At 40.0% G+C, this 20,736-nt stretch overlaps 1 protein-coding gene across 1 annotated transcript in view; it reads right to left on the bottom strand.

Annotated features, from left to right (window-relative positions):
* The window catches only part of LOC103591462 (ryanodine receptor 3-like), a gene marked incomplete at its 5' end in the record, with an annotated part of 105,580 nt that overhangs the window by 70,685 nt on the left and 14,159 nt on the right, over window positions 1-20,736 (bottom strand). Inside the window, 3 exons of the mRNA XM_008573924.1 lie at window positions 2,164-2,242; window positions 4,816-4,890; window positions 5,195-5,209. Coding sequence (XP_008572146.1) covers window positions 2,164-2,242; window positions 4,816-4,890; window positions 5,195-5,209 — 169 coding nt within the window. The remainder of the gene's footprint in view (window positions 1-2,163; window positions 2,243-4,815; window positions 4,891-5,194; window positions 5,210-20,736) is intronic.

Raw genomic sequence — 20,736 nt, 5'->3', positions numbered from 1 at the left:
TCATGTGTTTGCCTAGTCTGTCAGGAGAATTCACACCATATCTGATTTTAGGAATTTACAAAAAAGTGCTGAAAAGGGTAATATTCTCTGTTGCTGTTTTCCTCTATTTTTATTGGAGCCTCCAATAATTAAATAAATTTCCTGAATGTTTGACTAGAAAGTGGTATTTCTCAATTTCTTCCCAACTCTCAGAAAGTATAAAGTCATCTTACTGATATAAATAGAAGGACCATGTATGACTTTTCCGATTACGAATTCTGAGATTGATAGCCAGTCTATATTTAGAGGCCAGCTTACATTCAGAGTGTGGCACTTCACTCATTTTGCAATTTTCAGCAAAGGTCGACAACACCTTAGAGGAAATTATATTTTAAGAATAACACTTTAGCTGAAAACAAAGAAACCTCAAGTCAAATTAAAATATAATCTCATTTTAGGGGAAAAAACCATAGCGGGCAGAGGCAGACCCGCTCTCCTGCTAAATACAAAAACAAGAAGAGGAAGAGAGAAAGTTGGTTCTCCTCAGGCACTCGCAGAACACCACTATGCAAGATGCAGGAACAGCAGATGCACATGGTTTAGACTCTAGAGTTTTTTCTAGAATCATCTATAAAATCAGACCATCTGATCCTTCCCTTATGAACTGACCCAGTTTTAGAATTAACAACACAGACTTTTGTCCTTCTTTGGCTGGAATCTCCTTCCTATTTGGGGGAAAATGTCAAGAGAGTAAAGACTATTCATATTAGACTCTGCCTGCAGTGTGATATAGGTTGTTTTCTCTTGCCCAGCCTCTCATCCTTTTAGTGTTCCAGCCCAATTTCTAAGCCTGGGGCTCCAGCTTTACAGCAGGTTCTACCCAATATCCTTCCTATAAATTCTTGTTCTGCTTGAATTAACCTGAATCAGTTTCTATTTGCAACCAAGAATTCTAATTGGTACCTAGTCCAACCTCTAAATGGAGCAGAAATTCCATATGTAATGCCCTTGACAGATGGTCAGATTGTCCATGAGTATTTCCAGCCATGGGGAACACCCGACATCCCAAGGCCAGCTGTTCCTCTGCTGGTTAATTGCAGCTGTTATAAAGGGGTTTCCTCCACTGACGTGAAATGTGCCTCCTTTCAACTTCTACCAGCTGCTCTGTTGGTCTTTGGACTGATCCACAGGAAGATGGCACCTTCTTTGATACTATAACCTTTTGAGTATTTGTAGATAGTTATCTTCATCTTCTGTTCTTCATTTCTGGTTTCAATGAAAACCTGCATAATCCTGGTCACTACCTTCTAGAACCCACCTTGTTGCTGTCAATATTTTTGACTGCATTCAAAGAAAAAAAAAGCCAGTGGTTTCCCAAGTATATGATGTATATCGTTGGTGGTAGAAGACAATTAAATGACATTGAATCATACAGTGAAAAATTTACTTTCTTTTTACTATTCTTTTAGGAAATCTCTCATTATATGATTCTATCAGAGAGTTTCAAGTTTGGAATTAGCATTTCATTAACACTTTTCTATCATTGGTCGACATCTCCTCAATTATTTAATGACATGGTTTTCTTTTAATTTTATTTACTTTTATGGAAAGCAGTATCAGTTTTCAACTTATAGCAATGATATAACTTTTGTCTCTTTAATTATAAGTACAAAATTAAGTAAATTTAAAGAAAAATATAAAGTAAATGATATTAAAGGGGATATGCTGGAATGGCAAAAAGTCGTGATGGTGGATGTTATTGACTAACGCTTGGGAAACACTTTAGAAATAGCTTGTGCACTGCAGAATAAAATGTGGCTACTCCTTTGATCTAGACCCTATACCTCATTACTTAAGCCCTTATTCTGCTATCTTTATTTTTTAGCAGTTATTTAGTATCATTGGTTCTTATCAGGAATGACTTGTCTACTTACTTCCAGTATCTAGCCCTAAAAAATAGTTTTTTGTGTCTCTGGCAGACTGTTAAGGCATCTATCCTCTTCTTCATTCTGAGGTCCTGTGTTTCCATCAGATATTCTTCCATTATTCTTCAAAATTTTATCAGTCCTATTTCTTGGCCAAGATGGTTTTGAGTCCCAAAATAGAGTAACATATTCAGTGTCCTTATCAAAAGCCCTTTTCCCAAGACCCCACTGAGCAAGAGATCTGGGAGTGCTGACTTACCTGTGGCATGTTCACGTAGACCTACATCAAAGGCAAGTTTATCTGTCTGGGATCTTGATGTAGTCAAACACGTTAGATACTGTGAAACAAGAACAGATGCTAGTGAAGTCACACTCTTCCACTGGGTTTTGGTATCTTACCACTAGTCAGCTTCCAGTTTGTTTTAACAAAGAGCTCCTGTGAAAAGGGCTCATTTATCTTTCAGTGGAAAGTTAGTTGGTACGATGCTTTGGGGAAATATTTTATAATACATTTAAAACCTCAAAAATGTTCCTATTTAGTGACTCAGTGATTTAACTATAGAACTCTATGTTACAGAAACAAAATTGAAATATTAAAGATGCTTTAATTCAAAGATATTCTGAGAAACATTTAACTTACGAGCAATACAAATGGAATATAAATGACTAACAATAATGGAAATGCTAGATAAACTCTGGTACTTCTATTTTGTGGAATATTATAGTAAGAGTATTTGTCAAGAGTGTGTAATAGCATGGAACATTGTTTATCACACATTGAGCTAAAAAAAATGGTATACATTATAGCACATTTATATGGTTACCGTGTACACAAAAATTTAAATGCCTAGCAACCAGACTAAAAGGAATTACACCAAAATGGTAACAGAAGTTTTCTTTGGATGGTGGGTAGTGGGGATTGGAAACCATAGATGATTCCCCCACATCTACTTATTTCCTGCTTTTCAAATTTTCTATGAGCTTTAAAAGTTCTCAAAAGAATGATTATGGTTTTTTCTGATTATAAAAATAAATGTGGAAATAAAACTTAAAAGTCATTTAAAAAATAACTTAGTAAAGGAGAGAAAACCCTGGCCTGTTTCCTGCCTCCTTCATTAATGGGCACAGTGGCATGTCTTAGGGAGGCAGGTAAGCACAGGGATGTGCTTTCTGAGCTGTACTTCTAGTTCTCGGCAAGAGGAAGATGGAAAATCCTTGTCTTGTACAAAGTCATAGCTCACAGGCTTTATTCCCAGAACTGCTCTTAAAAGCAACTAGCTACAATGCAGTTTACGGTAATTGTGAGTGGGATTATTTTTAGGAGGGGTGAACTTAACAATAAATAATGTCAGCCTTGGATCTCTACAGGATGTGAGCCTGAGTTTTTGAAACCATGAGAAATGTGAAGTTCTGTTTATACTACTTGGGAAGAAAAAGAGAGGTGTTGGGGTTTTATTTACCTTCTGGATAAGTACCAGATTCTGAAAGATAAATGAGCAACTCTCAACTCCAGAGACTATCAGGGTAAAAAGTTTCTCCACTCTCAAAAATGTCCCCATCTCCTACTTGAATACCCTTCCATTTGGTCATTTTTGTTCTCTGTCTTTTGTCACAAAGAACTACAACAGATAAATGTTCAGGCTGAAAAGGTCAACTTCTTGCCAGCGCTTAGAAAAAAAAAATGCTGCAATAAATTATTTGAGAAGCAGCTGTTGCTCTTGCCACCAATTTCATAGTTCAACCTTTGAGATGAGATTTGCAGCATGCTGTGGGTGTAAATGTGAGAAAATAAGTATTGAATTAATGTACCAGTTTTCCACTAAGGCTAGTCAAAGAAGACAAACCATCCTTACATGGATAGCAAGTGAGGATGATACACTTAGGAACTGAGAATAAATGTGATTGGGGTGGACACACATCATTCTAGTTTGAGATCATAATATTCTTCTTAATACTTTCTGTGAAAGATTTGCAATATCTGTATTTTACAAAATATATTTATTTGAAACTCGCAAATTGTTTTCAAGTTACACTGAGTTATCACCATTCTGCTTAATTCTGGTTCTACCTGCCTGGTTAGTTATAGCCTGATCAGCTTTCTGTGGCTACCTTGTCCCTTATCTTCCTCCTGCCTCTGGATTAACATAATACCTTCAAATTCATCCAGGACTGAGGCAATAGATATCATACCATTTCTTTTAGCTAGGTGAAAGAGGAGAAATATCACAAAAATCCCACTTGATTGGCATTTCTTTTATGCTGGTTATCCTTGTATACTAAAGAAACCAGTCACTCCATAGTTCATTTGATCACTTATCAATTCAACTAATATTTACTAAGCATCTAGTACAAGGGCACTTCCAAAAGTTCATGGAAAAATGGAATTAAAAGATAATGAGAATCTTTCCATGAACTTTTTTTTTTTTTGTCTTTTTTTGTGACCGGTAAGGGGATCGCAACCATTGGCTTGGTGTCGCCCGCACCGCGCTCAGCCAGTGAGCGCACCGGCCATTCGTATATAGGATCTGAACCCGCGGCGGGAGCACCTCTGCGCTCCCAAGTGCTGCACTCTCCCGAGTGCGCCACGGGGCCGGCCCTTTCCATGAACTTTTTGAAGACCCTTGTATGTCAAGGCACTGTACTTAGTGGGGTCAAGTTTAGTGAAATAAAAAAAGGACAAGGTTCTTTTCCTCACGGAGTTGGGTTGGAGTGTCAACATTAAGCAAACACAAATATGTAACAGCAAATCGAGGTAGGTGATAGGAAATGATAAAACAATAGTGTGCTATCATGATTTATATTCTATATTGCCCCTGCTGTTAACTTGGAGGTGCTGGCTTCCTGTGCTCCCCTCGCCCCTCATCTTTTCCTCCTCCTTGAACAGTGAAAGCGGACGTCCAGGCGTGCTTACCATTCCGCTGAAGGAGTGCCTCAGGAGAATCGCGTGGCCGTACAGCAGCGTCCTGTGGCCACCCCCTTGTGCCGCCTGTGGGAACGAGGAAGGGAAACATCAGCACGTGCCAGTTGTGGTTTCTCAGAGCAAAACAGCATGAGAGTGCTGGGAGACAGACTACAAGGGAAAGACCCACTGCAAAACTTCCAAGGAATTCATTCTAGAAGCAAGTGACCAGCCTGCGGGTAGAAGAAGACTGGTGACCACAGCCACGCAACATCCTTGGGAGAGGGCATGTGGAGCCAAACCTCCTTTCAGAATTGGCCCCTGCCCAGGATCAGCAGAAACCCACAGCTGTCTGCCAGAGAAGCACGTGAACGAGACAGGTACTGCTTACCTTCCTTTGAAACTTCTCAACAGCGTTAAGAGTGAGCGAGAGCAACAAACATGATGTAACTGAAGCCTAGCGACAGAAAGGTGCAGGGCCGACGGGCACATGGCCACGTTCTGTGCCTGGGTCTTTTCCCTTCAAGGCACTTGTGCCTTCTGCCCGCTCACTGAAATGGGCCCACTGACAAGGTCTCACCAATGAGAGATGGCTCTGCAATCCGGCACGTTGAAAGCATTGCCGGTCATAGATCCATCAGTTGGGAGACCATCAAGGTATCTCCTGCACCTCAGGAGGCAGCTCCACGTAGGCTGTTTGCTCAGTGGCTGCCCCAGCAGTGGAAGAGGGAGGCACGAGAGGAAGAGACCGCCCAACAGAAAGCCGCTGCTGTCTGCTCCTTACCTTTTCCCTTAACCTGATTCACACATCTCTTATGCTGAGCTGAACGGTACATGATATGAGACAAAACTATCGTTTACTCTAGTCACAGGTGAGTAGTAGCATGGAAAACTGAAATCTACAGAAAATTCTGGAATTCTTTGGCATCACCATTTCCAACACCTCTTTCTTAGGTCTCTCCTCATCATACTAACCTGTCCTCGGTCAGTCAAAATTTTTTGATCACACATCCGATGCTTTTAGGAGAAAATATTTGAGCACAGGCTCTCCCTTCCCCAAACACATTCAAAAAGAGAATCCAAAGTCTGAAATAAAGAAGGTGGCAAAAACAATTTGCTGACTCTGTGGCTACAAAATAATTTCTTCAATTCCACCTATAAAATGGTATTAAGAGGTAATTTCTCATTGAAAAAAAAAAAAAAACAAAAACAAAGTTTTGAGATAAAATTGCATGATAAAGAGAAATTCTAACATTTTCCCGTATATGCCCAGGGCACCTCTTACGCAGGCCCTTTTATTCAGAGCAACAGACAGGCTGCCAGAGGGCTGGTTTGAAGTTCTGCTCCTCTCTCGGGTCCACCCTGCAATCCCAGCCAGGAGCAATGGGGAGGAAGGGGAAACCAGGTAGAGGGGAGAAGGCCTTGAGGAATTTTACTTCAACTCTATTTGGATTAATGAGTTTGTCCACTGTGTCCATGAGATGGTTTTTCACGTCATACAACAAACCCAAAGAAAAGAAAAAAGATAAACATAGTATCATGTTCAAAAAGAGGCTGGTAACTAAATATAAACATGGTTGTGCTTTTTTCCATAGCTACAGAGATATGTAAGTATTCTCCAGACTTTAATATTATGCAGGAATTAACAGTGCTCTTCACCATATTTCTAAATTTCTTGAAATCATTTGCACTGACTTTCATTTCTGTATTTACAAATGTGTCAACAGCTTATGTTAAAACCAGACATACTAATTTTCACATCTTTTCAATCTAACCAAAATTGTCGCTGTATACCTGTACTATTACAAGCTAATTGATGGCTCCTGATGGTTTCCATTCTGGATGAATTCAGACATACTAATTTTCACATCTTTTCAATCTAACCAAAATTGTCCCTGTATACCTGTACTATTACAAGCTAATTGATGGCTCCTGATGGTTTCCATTCTGGATGAATACTCCCAAACTACATTATGTCTCAAACTGAACTACTGACTAAATTATATTTTCTACTATTAACCATGGGTCATACCTTTCTCCAATTCTTTGTTCCTGTCAACTCTGTCATCATAACAAGAGTCAAGAGTTGTTGACCCCAAAAAGTAGCAATGAGGAGACTGTATTCCTCTCCTTCTCTGGCACTACTGGAAACATCACTGGGCCCTCATGTCCCTGTTAATCATATCACCAGAAAAGCAAAGGGACTTATACACTCCCTGTCACTCTCTCTGCTCTAGCCATAGTGGCCGTTCTCTACTTTTTACACAAGCACATTCCTACCACAGGTTCTTTGCACATGTGTTTCCCTCAGCCTGGAATGCTCTTCCTCCAGTATTCTCATGGCTAATTTCCAGCCTTTATTCAGTTCTGTGCTCAGACATCTCATTAGAGAGGTCTCTGCTGATCACCCTTCTAAAAGAACAATCACCCTTACTGTAAAACATTTTCCTGCTTTATTATTTCTCATGGCATTTATTATTTTTTAAATACATCTACTCTCCCTCCCCCTAGAATATAAACTCCATGATCATAGGGTCTTTGTGTGTCTTCAGCTGCATCAATGTCATTTTTATCAGCACCCAGTACATAGGAGGCACACATTAAATATTTCCTAAATGAATGAATAAATAATTGGAGGAGGTGATCCTTTTGTTTCCATTTTACAGATGGGAAAAAAAAGGCATAGAGAAATTTTAAAACTTTCCTGCGGCTGGCTGATAAACACTGAGTTTGAATTTGAACTTGGGTCTAACTACAAATTCTACTAACTCCCTTCACTATTTGATACTAATTCTGTAATAACACTCCAGGAAAGATGTGATGGCTACATAGAAAATTGTGTGGATCTGTTCATTGGATCAGGACCGTGGGACTTTATCAGGATGACAGGCTTGTCCCTGCCACAAGTGACCTTGGCTGTCATCATTAGCAGAAAGAGATTATTTGGTACCACCTCATGGGATGAGAATGGGTCAGGGAAAAGCTGGTTAAAGGCCCTGACGCCATGTCCAGAGGGAAAATATTCCACTAGATCATTAATTCAATCATCTTGCCTGTAATTTCAAAATTAACTTCCATCACTGACATTTCTTTTGGTAGTTCTCAAAGAATACTGCCTCCCAGTGAGATAAACCAGATATAGCAACTAAGGAGGTGGGGGACTGTGTTTCTATCCAGCCACACATAAACGTTTCATGGCTGTTAGATCTCTAAGCCATCTTCTGTTATAATCTGAGATCCTAAACTCTACTTTGGGGGTCCAAGGCTCTAAGACATATGCTTAGGCCCCAGGAAGGCTCCTCGCTGAATCTAATATAACCCATCAAGCATCAGGGGGCACATTCCTGGGAGATCTTGTAGGGTACGAAGTCATTTTCTGGATGTGGATGTATGTGCTTTAATTTTCTCTCCTTTAACACCCCACTTCTGTTCCACTCTTTTAGGCTATCAAAGAGAGAAAGAAGTCTCTCAAGAAGGTCATAAAACATTTCCTGAACATGTTAGAGGCCCTTTGCATTGCTCAGGAGGTTTGTATCTCCTTTGATACAAGTGACAACTGAATAATCATAATGCCTCATACATAAAAAATAATACCTAACAACAGAAATAAGCCATTCACCATGTGACACCCTGCATTGCTGTAGAGCCACCACCAAGAACAAGGCCCTCACCAGATGTGTTCCTTGGACTTTGGACTTCCCAGCCTCCAAAACTGGAAGCAATAAATTACAAATTAATAATTTACAAATTAAATAAAGAAATACATTACAAATTAATAATTAACAAATTAAAAAGAAATTACAAATTAATAATTTACAAATTAAAAAAAAGAAATGAACAAAAGCAAGTAACCTAGTATATTCAGTAAGAAAACATAATGAGAGATTCTATTCATTATTGCTAAAAAAAATATATTAAATATTTAAAAATTTACTTAGGTGAATGGAACCTTCAATATGAAACCACAAAACTTTATGGTTAAAATAAAATTTGATTTGATGAAATGAAAAGGTATGCATTGTTACATAATAAGAATACTCATATTTGTAAATGCTTATTCTCCTAAATTTAACTTACAGATTTAATGTGATATTAATTAAAATTTAGAGTTTCAGAATTCGACAAAATTGCTATAAAATTAATCTGGAAATATAAACAGTATGAAAATTTTATTCTGGAAAGGAATCAAGTTTTAGTAAATGTTATAAAGCAGAATTAATTCACTCTGGTACTGGTTCAAAAAAAAGAATGTAGCACATAGAACAGTCCATAAACAAATCTTACTATATGAAAATGTGGCGTATGATAAAGCAGACTTTCGATACAATAGGAGAAAAGTGAGATTTTTAAGCCCATGTCTGCAATATGTGGGTAATGAATCAGAAAACCATTAAGATCCACAGTAAACATAAAAAGATAGATTCTGGATGGGTAATTGTAGACTTTCGATACAATAGGAGAAAAGTGAGATTTTTAAGCCCATGTCTGCAATATGTGGGTAAAGAATCAGAAAACCATTAAGATCCACAGTAAACATAAAAAGATAGATTCTGGATGGGTAATTGAGTGAAATATTTCATTTTAAAATTAAAATCTAGAACTAGCATGTAATAAAATAATCTACTTCCTTTACAGAATAGCACTTATTCATGCTTTGAACAATAATATCTGTATATTGTATCAAAATTACTGAACTTCAGAACAATGAAAACACCACCATTTAATAGACTACAGAAAGACTTTGTATCACTTTGACAAAAGGGTTTATACCTCATTGAAATGTAGGAAAAAAACAAACCTCAAATAAAGAAGTGGGCAAAGGACATGAATAAATGATTTATATCAGAATAAAATTAAGACATATGGAAGGGATTTTATCTCTTCTAGTAAGAAATGATAATTAAAGCAACTGTGATACATTTACATCTGTAAAATTTGCAAAAATGGAAAAAAAAAAGTAACGCTGTCAGATTTTTGCAATTTAGCTGATGCGATCCTGTACAAGGTGGCACCAAGCACAACCCTTCTGCAAAGCAGTATGGTAATATGGAAAAAGAGCTGTAATGAAATCCATAATCTTTGCTGTAGTAATTCTACTTCTGGGGATCGTTCAAGAGAAGTGAAAAGGTATGTACACAGTTGTGATAAGAATATTATAATGGGTGTAACAAAATAAAAAACCTGGAAAAACCTAAATATACAAAAGAAAAATATTGTCTAGTAAATCATGAGGCTTCTTCAGGATGTTCTATCCTGCAACCATTAAAGAAAGCAATTACAGAGGCTACATAGAAGCACAGAAAAACGATCATGACATGCCACTGTGAAAAAAGCAGAATAAAAAATGCCTTCAATTCTTGTATGAATATGCGAGAATAAGGAAACCTGTAAAAATGAAACAGCCGTTTGGTTGGTTGCAGAACCATTGGACTTTTCCCTTTTNAGAATTAATTCACTCTGGTACTGGTTCAAAAAAAAGAATGTAGCACATAGAACAGTCCATAAACAAATCTTACTATATGAAAATGTGGCGTATGATAAAGCAGACTTTCGATACAATAGGAGAAAAGTGAGATTTTTAAGCCCATGTCTGCAATATGTGGGTAATGAATCAGAAAACCATTAAGATCCACAGTAAACATAAAAAGATAGATTCTGGATGGGTAATTGAGTGAAATATTTCATTTTAAAATTAAAATCTAGAACTAGCATGTAATAAAATAATCTACTTCCTTTACAGAATAGCACTTATTCATGCTTTGAACAATAATATCTGTATATTGTATCAAAATTACTGAACTTCAGAACAATGAAAACACCACCATTTAATAGACTACAGAAAGACTTTGTATCACTTTGACAAAAGGGTTTATACCTCATTGAAATGTAGGAAAAAAACAAACCTCAAATAAAGAAGTGGGCAAAGGACATGAATAAATGATTTATATCAGAATAAAATTAAGACATATGGAAGGGATTTTATCTCTTCTAGTAAGAAATGATAATTAAAGCAACTGTGATACATTTACATCTGTAAAATTTGCAAAAATGGAAAAAAAAAAGTAACGCTGTCAGATTTTTGCAATTTAGCTGATGCGATCCTGTACAAGGTGGCACCAAGCACAACCCTTCTGCAAAGCAGTATGGTAATATGGAAAAAGAGCTGTAATGAAATCCATAATCTTTGCTGTAGTAATTCTACTTCTGGGGATCGTTCAAGAGAAGTGAAAAGGTATGTACACAGTTGTGATAAGAATATTATAATGGGTGTAACAAAATAAAAAACCTGGAAAAACCTAAATATACAAAAGAAAAATATTGTCTAGTAAATCATGAGGCTTCTTCAGGATGTTCTATCCTGCAACCATTAAAGAAAGCAATTACAGAGGCTACATAGAAGCACAGAAAAACGATCATGACATGCCACTGTGAAAAAAGCAGAATAAAAAATGCCTTCAATTCTTGTATGAATATGCGAGAATAAGGAAACCTGTAAAAATGAAACAGCCGTTTGGTTGGTTGCAGAACCATTGGACTTTTCCCTTTTCCAAATTTTTATTTAACACTATTACCACATCATTTCAATAAAAAGTGTGTGTGTGTGTGTGTGTGTGTGTGTGTGTGTTGGGGTGGGAGGTGGACAACTTGTTGCCTGCATTTACAGAAGTGGAGTGTTATAAAAGTATTGGGACTATTCGTTAAACCTTCAGTTGCTCAAGGGTGTGATTAATTTGCCAGGATCCTCAGTAAACGAAAGGCAGATAAGGATGCATATCTAGCGTGCTTGCTTTTAGACACTGACTCCAGAGTCTGGGTCTACCCTAATGTTGCACAGAAACCCCAGAGATGCAGCCTTTATTAAAGACACCCTGAGCTCCCTCAGGCTCAGCTCCAGACTCTATAGGAAACATCTCTTGCTGCATGGATCCACTCCTACATGGGTCCCAAACCCACTGGCCCCTCTGTCTGCCCCTGTGGACTCTTCACTTTGGATCTCATTCTTGTTTCTAGGGACTTGGCTCTAGACTATTCCATGCTTCCCAAGGCTACCTCATCCAGCTGTCAGATTCTGGCCCATCTTCTTCTGCCCAGGCCAGTGGATCATCCCCTTCTAACCAAACCCCAAAGACCCCACTCAAGCAACCCACTTTTCTAGGAGGAGTGGACAGATAGGGCTGGACAACATCTCTGCAGCTCAAACGATGCAGAAGAAACTGATGGGGCATTTTCCAAACAGGTCTTGGATTTTAAATACCTGGTAACAGGGACAATTTTTCCTCTGTAATGATATTTTAAAAAGGATGCTCTCGCAGTATATCAGAAATTAGAAAGTACAGTGCAGGGATGGGAGGAGCACATGTGCAGATTAGAATGACAACAGGTCTTGGATTTTAAATACCTGGTAACAGGGACAATTTTTCCTCTGTAATGATATTTTTAAAAGGATGCTCTCGCAGTATATCAGAAATTAGAAAGTACAGTGCAGGGATGGGAGGAGCACATGTGCAGATTAGAATGATGTGTGATTAGGAGCCAGGGAATGAGACAACAGGAACAGCCACCCTAATTTCCTGAAATTAGGAGTGAAGCCCTGAAGAGCCCAACACTGGGCATTTAACTTGCTTCCTCCCCACCTCTTTTGGATAAGATACTCCACTCAGCTGGATAGCTGTCAAATCCTGCCTTTCCTGGGCTGAGCAAAGATACCACTTACCTCCTATGGCCCTCAACCTTAGAGTATAACAACACTACACAAGTGTAAGGCATCATTCTTTTACTTAGATACCTATATTTTCTACTCAGAATGAGATGGTTAATATGAACCTCAAACCAACAGTCAGAGATGCCTGAGCCATTAGCTCCAGAGAGCTCCATGAAGAGCTTTCCCCCTCCAAGAAATCTTTCTAGTGAGTCTGGAGCAACTCAACAGGACAGTGCGGGCCCTCAAGATAAATGCATTGGGAGGAAGGCTACATTCCTGGAGTCTTTTGTGGGGCTCTTAGGATATTCTTAAAAACCGAAATCATGAAATAGAATTTTAACGAAGTTTGGAGCAGAGGAGGAAGGAGCAGCAACCGATATCCCCACTTCCCCAGATTCAGTGATTATGGCGGTCCTACTTGGTAAGTCAGCCTTATGAAAAGGCAGGCCCAAATGTCAGAAGCTATGAGGCACAAAAGAGAAAGTGGCTGCATCTGGTGGCAGAGGACCTATGGCAGTCACTGCCCCGCCAGCTGCCATGCTCTCATAACAAGGGCAGCAGGGTGACCTTGACTCCAAGGAGCCCCACCTCCTGCACCCACAGTGCTGCCCCCACCCTACCTCCTATCATAGGATGGAAGAAAAGAATGCTCCAGAAGCAGTGCACAGACACGCTATGCTCCTTTATTTTTTTAGGTATATAAACCTTGTCACCAAGCAGGAAAACACAGGCAAAACCAAACAATCCATCCCCCACCACCCACCACTGAATGTCAAATTTACCATTATAAACCATGGTTTCTAACTTACTGAACCTGGCCAACCCTCTTTGTTGAAAGTGCCTAGAATGATTTTTCCTGAACGAGAAGGTTGTATAATCCCCTTTTTGTTCACATCATTAATTTCACAGCCACAAGGAAGTATTTCAGGATGAAAGGCCAGAGCCTAATTTGAGAAGCTGTAAATTCTGGGTCATAAGCATTATTTGCAGCAAGAGCCTGCACAGCAATGAAATAGTCTCTTCCAGGATAATACCTACCTGGCTTCAGTTTTACACAAATTTAGCCCATGTGGTAAATCAAATCTGAGATATGGCTCAGGTGAGTTGGAGACTGCAGAAGAGCTGCTGTGTGACCCAGGATTGATTCTTTCCTGTAGGCAATTAAAGCTGTGAGAAGGAGGAGCCCCTGGATGGTGTAGACTTTAGCCCTGAATGCACAACTGAAGATGGCTGAGGAGTCTCTTGCCTTCCAAATCTTTATAAAAGTTTTTGACCTATAAGAATCTATGTAGATTTGTGCAACCATTTTCCTGCCCTTCTGTCCCAATCCACAATGGTTGGGAAACAAATTAATTGACTCTTTGAGGTTCCCACTAAGCCAGGGATTGTACAGACCGTGCTTCTGAAACAGGAGGATGAGCATTCTCCATTGAGGGAAAAAAGGTGGCTGTTGCAATGCCTCTAAATTGGGCATGGAGTCTTTCTGGACATGTCTGTGCTTTTCTTTGAACTTAGATGCGACAGGGAAACCAGATAGCCAAAATGGCAGCTCTAACACACATTTCTTATTTTGGTGTCCTTTAAAAGAGCAAATTGACAGGAGATATTTGTCAGGGCATTAACAACATTTAGATTGACAAGTATATTTTGGAAAGAGGTGAAGCAATTATTTTTTTCCTCTGAGTTAATTTTCCCCCTTTCCCTCATAGCTAACTGACAGATTTCTAAGAATCTGACATTGCTAGATTCATTCCTTACATAAAAGGACCCTATCAGCCAAATTTGTTTTCCAGTCACTGCTCTGGTTTTTACTGGAACCACCTACACTCATCATCCATCAGGCCTCTGATGAAATCGTGGTTCACTGGCCACATAGGGGCAGGACCAAGAACTCTGCCCAATCACTTCCTTTCACCAAATGTAATGTAGAATATTTTCTACAAAGAGTCTAACATTTGAAAAGTCAGAGTACCCTGACATGAAAAACTGAACAGTCTCTAATCTACACTTTTTTCTATGAAAAAAATCACTGTTCATCCTGGGGATTTACAGATAACAGAATAGAAACAAGTTTTTTTCATACGACCCCTGCTGAGTCCTCCTGGGTGCAGATACATCTACCTGCATGGGCTATAAAGCAGAAGGTCAAACTGATTATACTCTTATTTTGTTATCTGAGCCTCTTACATATTTCCTGCATTCCACAAACCTACTTTTTTCTCTTCTGGATGTTCTATATCAACAAACATTCCCCTGTTCTCTTCATCCCTTTATCACTGTTGTATTGATCTCAACTATGATCTTGCTGGAGGGTGACTGACTCATCCCGTTATATGTGGAAACTCTTATATTCCCCAGTAAAACAAACAGCTTGATTTTTCCTCGAAGTACAGGAAGTGGCCTTGGGTGGAGAAGCTGATTCTCAGGGTCCTGTGTGCATGGGGGCCTGTGGATGGATAGGACAGGTGCTCTTAATGCGTCATACCTATGCATGGACCATATGCTGCTCTGAGGGCAATGGCACCATTCCTCTGAGCCCCTCATGGATTCACTCTAGAGTAAAGGCCCTTTATCCCAGCTGTAGACCAGAATAATGAGCAGAGCTTTAAAAATGAATACAACGCTACAAAACCCCATAAACAAAATGCTAAACATTTTTGTAACATTCTGATTTGGTGGGACTGCAGTGGGGCCTGGGCTCCCAGGTAATTCTGATGCACAGCCAGGCCTGCCTGATAGCTTTGCCTTCCCCCACCTCCGGACCTCTCCAGCCATACTGAACCCTCCATCCACGTTATCAGTGTGATGCCTGCAGACAGTAAGCACTTCTCTGTTCTCAGACCATTCTTTTGGACCTGGGATTGACTTTCCTTTTACTATTTCTCCAGAACTCCACAAAAACAAAGAACAAACATGATTGCTTCCCTTTGCCCTTGATAAATTTAGGACTCATGTTTGACTCTCTTTGCCTCTATAGCTGCTCTGCTGCCATGTATATGACAGATAGAAAGACACAGATCCCTACTACAAAATGTATGTGTGGTTAGGACTCCATATAACTCACACTTGATAGTGGAAGAGTTCCAGGCCCACCATGATCACCCTGGATCCACCCATCTTCACAACACTGAAGGTCAGCTGGACCCTTCCTGAACTGCCTTAAATGCAATATGGACCTCCCTCCCACCTGTCTGGACTCTACGGGGCCTGGGAAGAGATGGAATTAACTGTAAGGAACGATCACCCTGGATCCACCCATCTTCACAACACTGAAGGTCAGCTGGACCCTTCCTGAACTGCTTAAATGCAATATGGACCTCCCTCCCACCTGTCTGGACTCTACGGGGCCTGGGAAGAGATGGAATTAACTGTAAGGAACAGAACAAGTTAGGGACAAAGGGACTTTCACTATTTCTCCCCTTACTATTTGGTCACCCCCTCCCAAATCAGTCACCTATGATCTTATGTTCTCACTCTGGTTTCTGTGTCTTGCGGATCCCCAGCCCTTAAGGGTGCACATCAGCATTTGGCATGCTTAGCTACAACATTCTACTTTTCTCTCTGAATCCTCAGGGTTAGCGTGTCTCAGAGCTGTTTCAGACTGTCTAACACTTGGGCAGTGCTATTCACTTGGCTGCTTTCAAAAGCCAACCTTTCAGAGGGAGGCCTGGCTTATGTCCAAGTATTCCTCCTACCAACTAGCTCTTCTGTCAAATGGAAAACTAAAGGTTTTCTTTTCTCTTTTAAAGTCTCCTCTGCTGATCTGTGAATGTAAGCTGGGACCCAGATAGAACAAGCACCATCTGATCTATTTTCTCCCCATTGTGCAGGGAGCAAATTTATCACAGTGACATCAGGAGGATAACCTAATGGGGCTGACAGTAAAACCCAACTTCCCCTGAGCTGCAAGACACCAAGGTGAGAAGGCATATTAAAAGTAGCACCAAGGTGAGAAGGCATATTAAAAGTAGCACCTGCAGAGCTCCTAGGAGAGGAGGAGGAGGAAGGGCCAGCTCAAAAATACTGAATATGGTCCACAATTTGGGGTGGGGGGGAACACCCTCAAAGTTAATAAAACTAAATCTCAGTTGTGCTGATGTTTGTCTCCTTCAATGAATGGAGAAAAAATTTAAAAGTCACTCATTTCCCAGGGGGGCTGATGGTTACCATTAATGTAATGTTGTGATGACTTGGTACTGAACATTGCAGCTGATCTCTGCTCTTTCCAGTGGGAGTGATCACTGCTTACTGGGAATGCTCTTCAGAAACCTAAAGAAGTGTATGTTATCTAGAGAAGCAGTGTTAATGGTCCACAGTGAGAGGGAGAGCCAGAAGGACAGACAGACTGACTTGAGCCAGGGCGGGCTGCGCAAATCACTGGTAACCACATCACTGTCCAGTAACTGATATGCATCTACTGGTATGTATGTAGCTTCAAGAATCAGGGAAGATCTTCCCTGACTCCTGAGAAAACTGTGCCATGAAACCAGAGGATGGAAAGGACACACTACAAGTACTTCACAAGTGCTTTGTAAATAAATGGAGAAAGGGCAGCACAGTACAATAGAGCTATGGACCATGGGTCTCTCTTGCCTCAAAGAGAAATAGCTTAATAAGCTGTCATATTTAAGTAAGGGAGGGGAGCAAGGGAGGCTAGAAGTATATTGGAGTTATCACTGTGAATCTTAAATTCATGTTCTTCAGAAAAATAAAGTCTTGCTCTGTCATTAAAGTGATTTAAGTACCTCTCTTTTGTTATCATACTAATATTTCCTCCATGGTCACGGTGAGCAATAAAACGCACACCTCTAATGCCAGAGTTTGGTCTCTAATATTATTCTCCGTGAAATGGAACCAGGGATATTAAAGAGTTGTCCAATATCGTGTCTCATGACAGAAAAAGTAAGATGGGCCTGCGCCTCTTTGTTGTTGCAAGGAAGCAGGGGCACCCTCAGAGACCACAGTATTGGTAAAAAGGTTAACGCACTTCCGCAGACCAATCAGAAAGAATCCCAGCACCCAAGAGAGAAAATAACAACTGCATTTTGGAATGTGGGGGTATTCAAAGAGAAATGTGAATTTCAGATGACGTTAAAGCAAGAATGAGATAATGCCTTAGGTGAAATGGTCGCATGAGTTGCCACTACAGTCTTCTAGCAGGGACCCTTAGTTCAAATTATAACTTTCCTATACTGAAGTTATTTTTCAATAACTGGATTATAAAATGATGTAAACTAGAAGGACTACTTAGAGGGTGAGAGAACACTGGGTAATATGTTTGGCTCTTGCTACTGATTTTGTGCACCTGGTGACCCAGGTTATCCCTTACTGGTGAACTACCATGGTGATCGCTTTTTTTTTTTTTTTTAATAGCCAGTCTGAAAAACTGCAGGAGCTCCATCTGGGACAGAATGCTGTGCAAGAAGGTTTCATGGGTTATAAACTGGATTGCTTGAAGCCACCTGGAAGTAGTTTCCAGGAGGTTTGGAAACACTGGGGGTAGCATACTGTCTCACTCAGCATCCTGCTTTCTCTAGAGCCCATTGAGATTTGTAAGGAAAACTGGATTTGGCTTGAGACTCTTGTCAGATTAAGTAAGTGCATTTAAAGTCTTTCTTATGGAAGTCTTTTGGTTTAGAGAGATATACATATTTCTGCTAAAGACAGTATCATACTTGGGTGGGTTTACCTCTGTTTTGTGCTAGAACATCAGGATAAATTAAAATAGCCCTTATTGAGTGAAACATGGCAGAAGGTAGAAAATGAAAATCTCTTGATTATTTTGGCACATTTTGCAAGAAAGAACCGGGACCTCACTTTTCAGAAGAAAGGATTAAAACAACAGATTTTAAAACATAGTTTAATAGAAGATATCAAAATAAGAGAGGCTCTTTTTTTGTTGTTGTTGGAATTATATTTTAGTAACAGAGTATCATGGGGGAAAAGTGAAATAAATAAACACAAATAGATTTCTTTCCTACAGGGAGATAAGTCTGGAAAGACAAGTGTAAATGTGAACAAATGCTAATGGATATTTGTTATGCACAAGAAAGAAAAAATACCAAGGTTGTTAATAGCATTAAAATGAAGTCAATATATTTAGAAAAAAGTGTGCAAGGCAATGAGTCTTATGTATGGACAGATAAGTGATGGAAAGGCACCAGCAGAACTGAGAAATGTTTTGCATTCCCGCAAGCACAGAAAATCACTGAGAAATGTTTTGCATTCCCACAAGCACAGAAAATTGGGTAAAACAAGAAACCAGTTGGACTTAAACCTGTTCAGACCAGGGATTCAGCACAGCGAGTTTACCATTCCTGGTTGCCCTGGGAACAGCTCAATCTGATAAGATCTAATAAAAAAATTTCAAAAGGAAGTAAATAGTGTTCGTGGTGAAGCACCTGTGGCCAAGGCAGCTCCACTTGAGGAAAGAGGGAGCAGTTCAGAAGGGATTTGTGCCATAGGAAAAGCGTGAAGTTACCAGGGGAGGAATTGGAGTTCTTGTAACAGGTGAACTTGAGACGGTACTCCTGCGAGAGCCTGGGAATCCGGCAGACCTCTCCTTCCTCCCACTGACTCTGACATCAATGTGGCTCATGAATCATGAATTTGTGTATCCCTGTTGCTCACCTGCCCTCCATGTCCAAGTGGCTGCCTGGAAGAAACAATGAGCTGGGAGACAGCAGTTGCTCCTTCTCCCGGTGACTGGGTCAGCTGCCTGGGGGCAGAGAACTGTGGCTCCTGCTGCTTAGACTGATCAGGCGGTGAGGTCTGCCTCACCTGGGTGGGCTGCAGGAGCAGAACAGGACAAATTTTACAACCCTNATGCTGTGCAAGAAGGTTTCATGGGTTATAAACTGGATTGCTTGAAGCCACCTGGAAGTAGCTTCCAGGACTTTGGAAACACTGGGAGTAGCATACTGTCTCACTCAGCATCCTGCTTTCTCTAGAGCCCATTGAGATTTGTAAGAAAAACTAGATTTGGCTTGAGACTCTTGTTAGATTAAGTAAGTGTATTTAAAGTCTGTCTTATGAAAGTCTTTTGGTTTAGAGAGATATACATATTTCTGCTAAAGACAGTATCATTCTTGGGTGGGTTTACCTCTGTTTTGTGCTAGAACATCAGGATAAATTAAAATAGCCCTTATTGAATGAAACATGGCAGAAGACAGAAAATGAAAATCTCTTGATTATTTTGGCATATTTTGCAAGACACATTTTGCAAGAAAGAACCGGGACCTCACTTTTCAGAAGAAAGGATTAAAACAACAGATTTTAAAACATAGTTTAATAGAAGATATCAAAATAAGAGAGGCTCTTTTTTTGTTGTTGTTGGAATTATATTTTAGTAACAGAGTATCATGGGGGAAAAGTGAAATAAATAAACACAAATAGATTTCTTTCCTACAGGGAGATAAGTCTGGAAAGACAAGTGTAAATGTGGACAAATGCTAATTGGTATCTGTTATGCACAAGATTGTTAATAGCATTAAAATGCAAAAAATACCAAGGTTGTTAATAGCATTAAAATGAAGTCAATATATTTAGGAAAAAGTGTGCAAGGCAATGAGTCTTATGTATGGACAGATAAGTGATGGAAAGGCACCAGCAGAACTGAGAAATGTTTTGCATTCCCACAAGCACAGAAAATTGGGTAAAACAAGAAACCAGTTGGACTTAAACCTGTTCAGACCAGGGATTCAGCACAGCGAGTTTACCATTCCTGGTTGCCCTGGGAACAGCTCAATCTGATAAGATCTAATAAAAAAATTTCAAAAGGAGGTAAATAGTGTTAGTGGTGAAGCACCTGTGGCCAAGGCAGCTCCACTTGAGGAAAGAGGGAGCAGTTCAGAAGGGATTTGTGCCATAGGAAAAGCGTGAGGTTACCAGGGGAGGAATTGGAGTTCTTGTAACAGGTGAACTTGAGACGGTACTCCTGCGAGAGCCTGGGAATCCGGGCAGACCTCTCCTTCCTCCCACTGACTCTGACATCAATGTGGCTCATGAATCATGAATTTGTGTATCTCTGTTGCTCACCTGCCCTCCATGTCCAAGTGGCTGCCTGGAAGAAACAATGAGCTGGGAGACAGCAGTTGCTCGTTCTCCCGGTGACTGGGTCAGCTGCCTGGGGGCAGAGAACTGTGGCTCCTGCTGCTTAGACTGATCAGGGGGTGAGGTCTGCCTCACCTGGGTGGGCTGCAGGAGCAGAACAGGACAAATTTTACAACCCT

The sequence above is a fragment of the Galeopterus variegatus genome, unplaced genomic scaffold, assembly GCF_000696425.1.
Source record: "Galeopterus variegatus unplaced genomic scaffold, G_variegatus-3.0.2 Scaffold972, whole genome shotgun sequence".
NCBI classification, from domain to species: domain Eukaryota; kingdom Metazoa; phylum Chordata; class Mammalia; order Dermoptera; family Cynocephalidae; genus Galeopterus; species Galeopterus variegatus.
The sequence above is the reverse complement of the archived record's forward strand: the minus strand, read 5'-3'. Positions and strand labels throughout refer to the sequence as shown.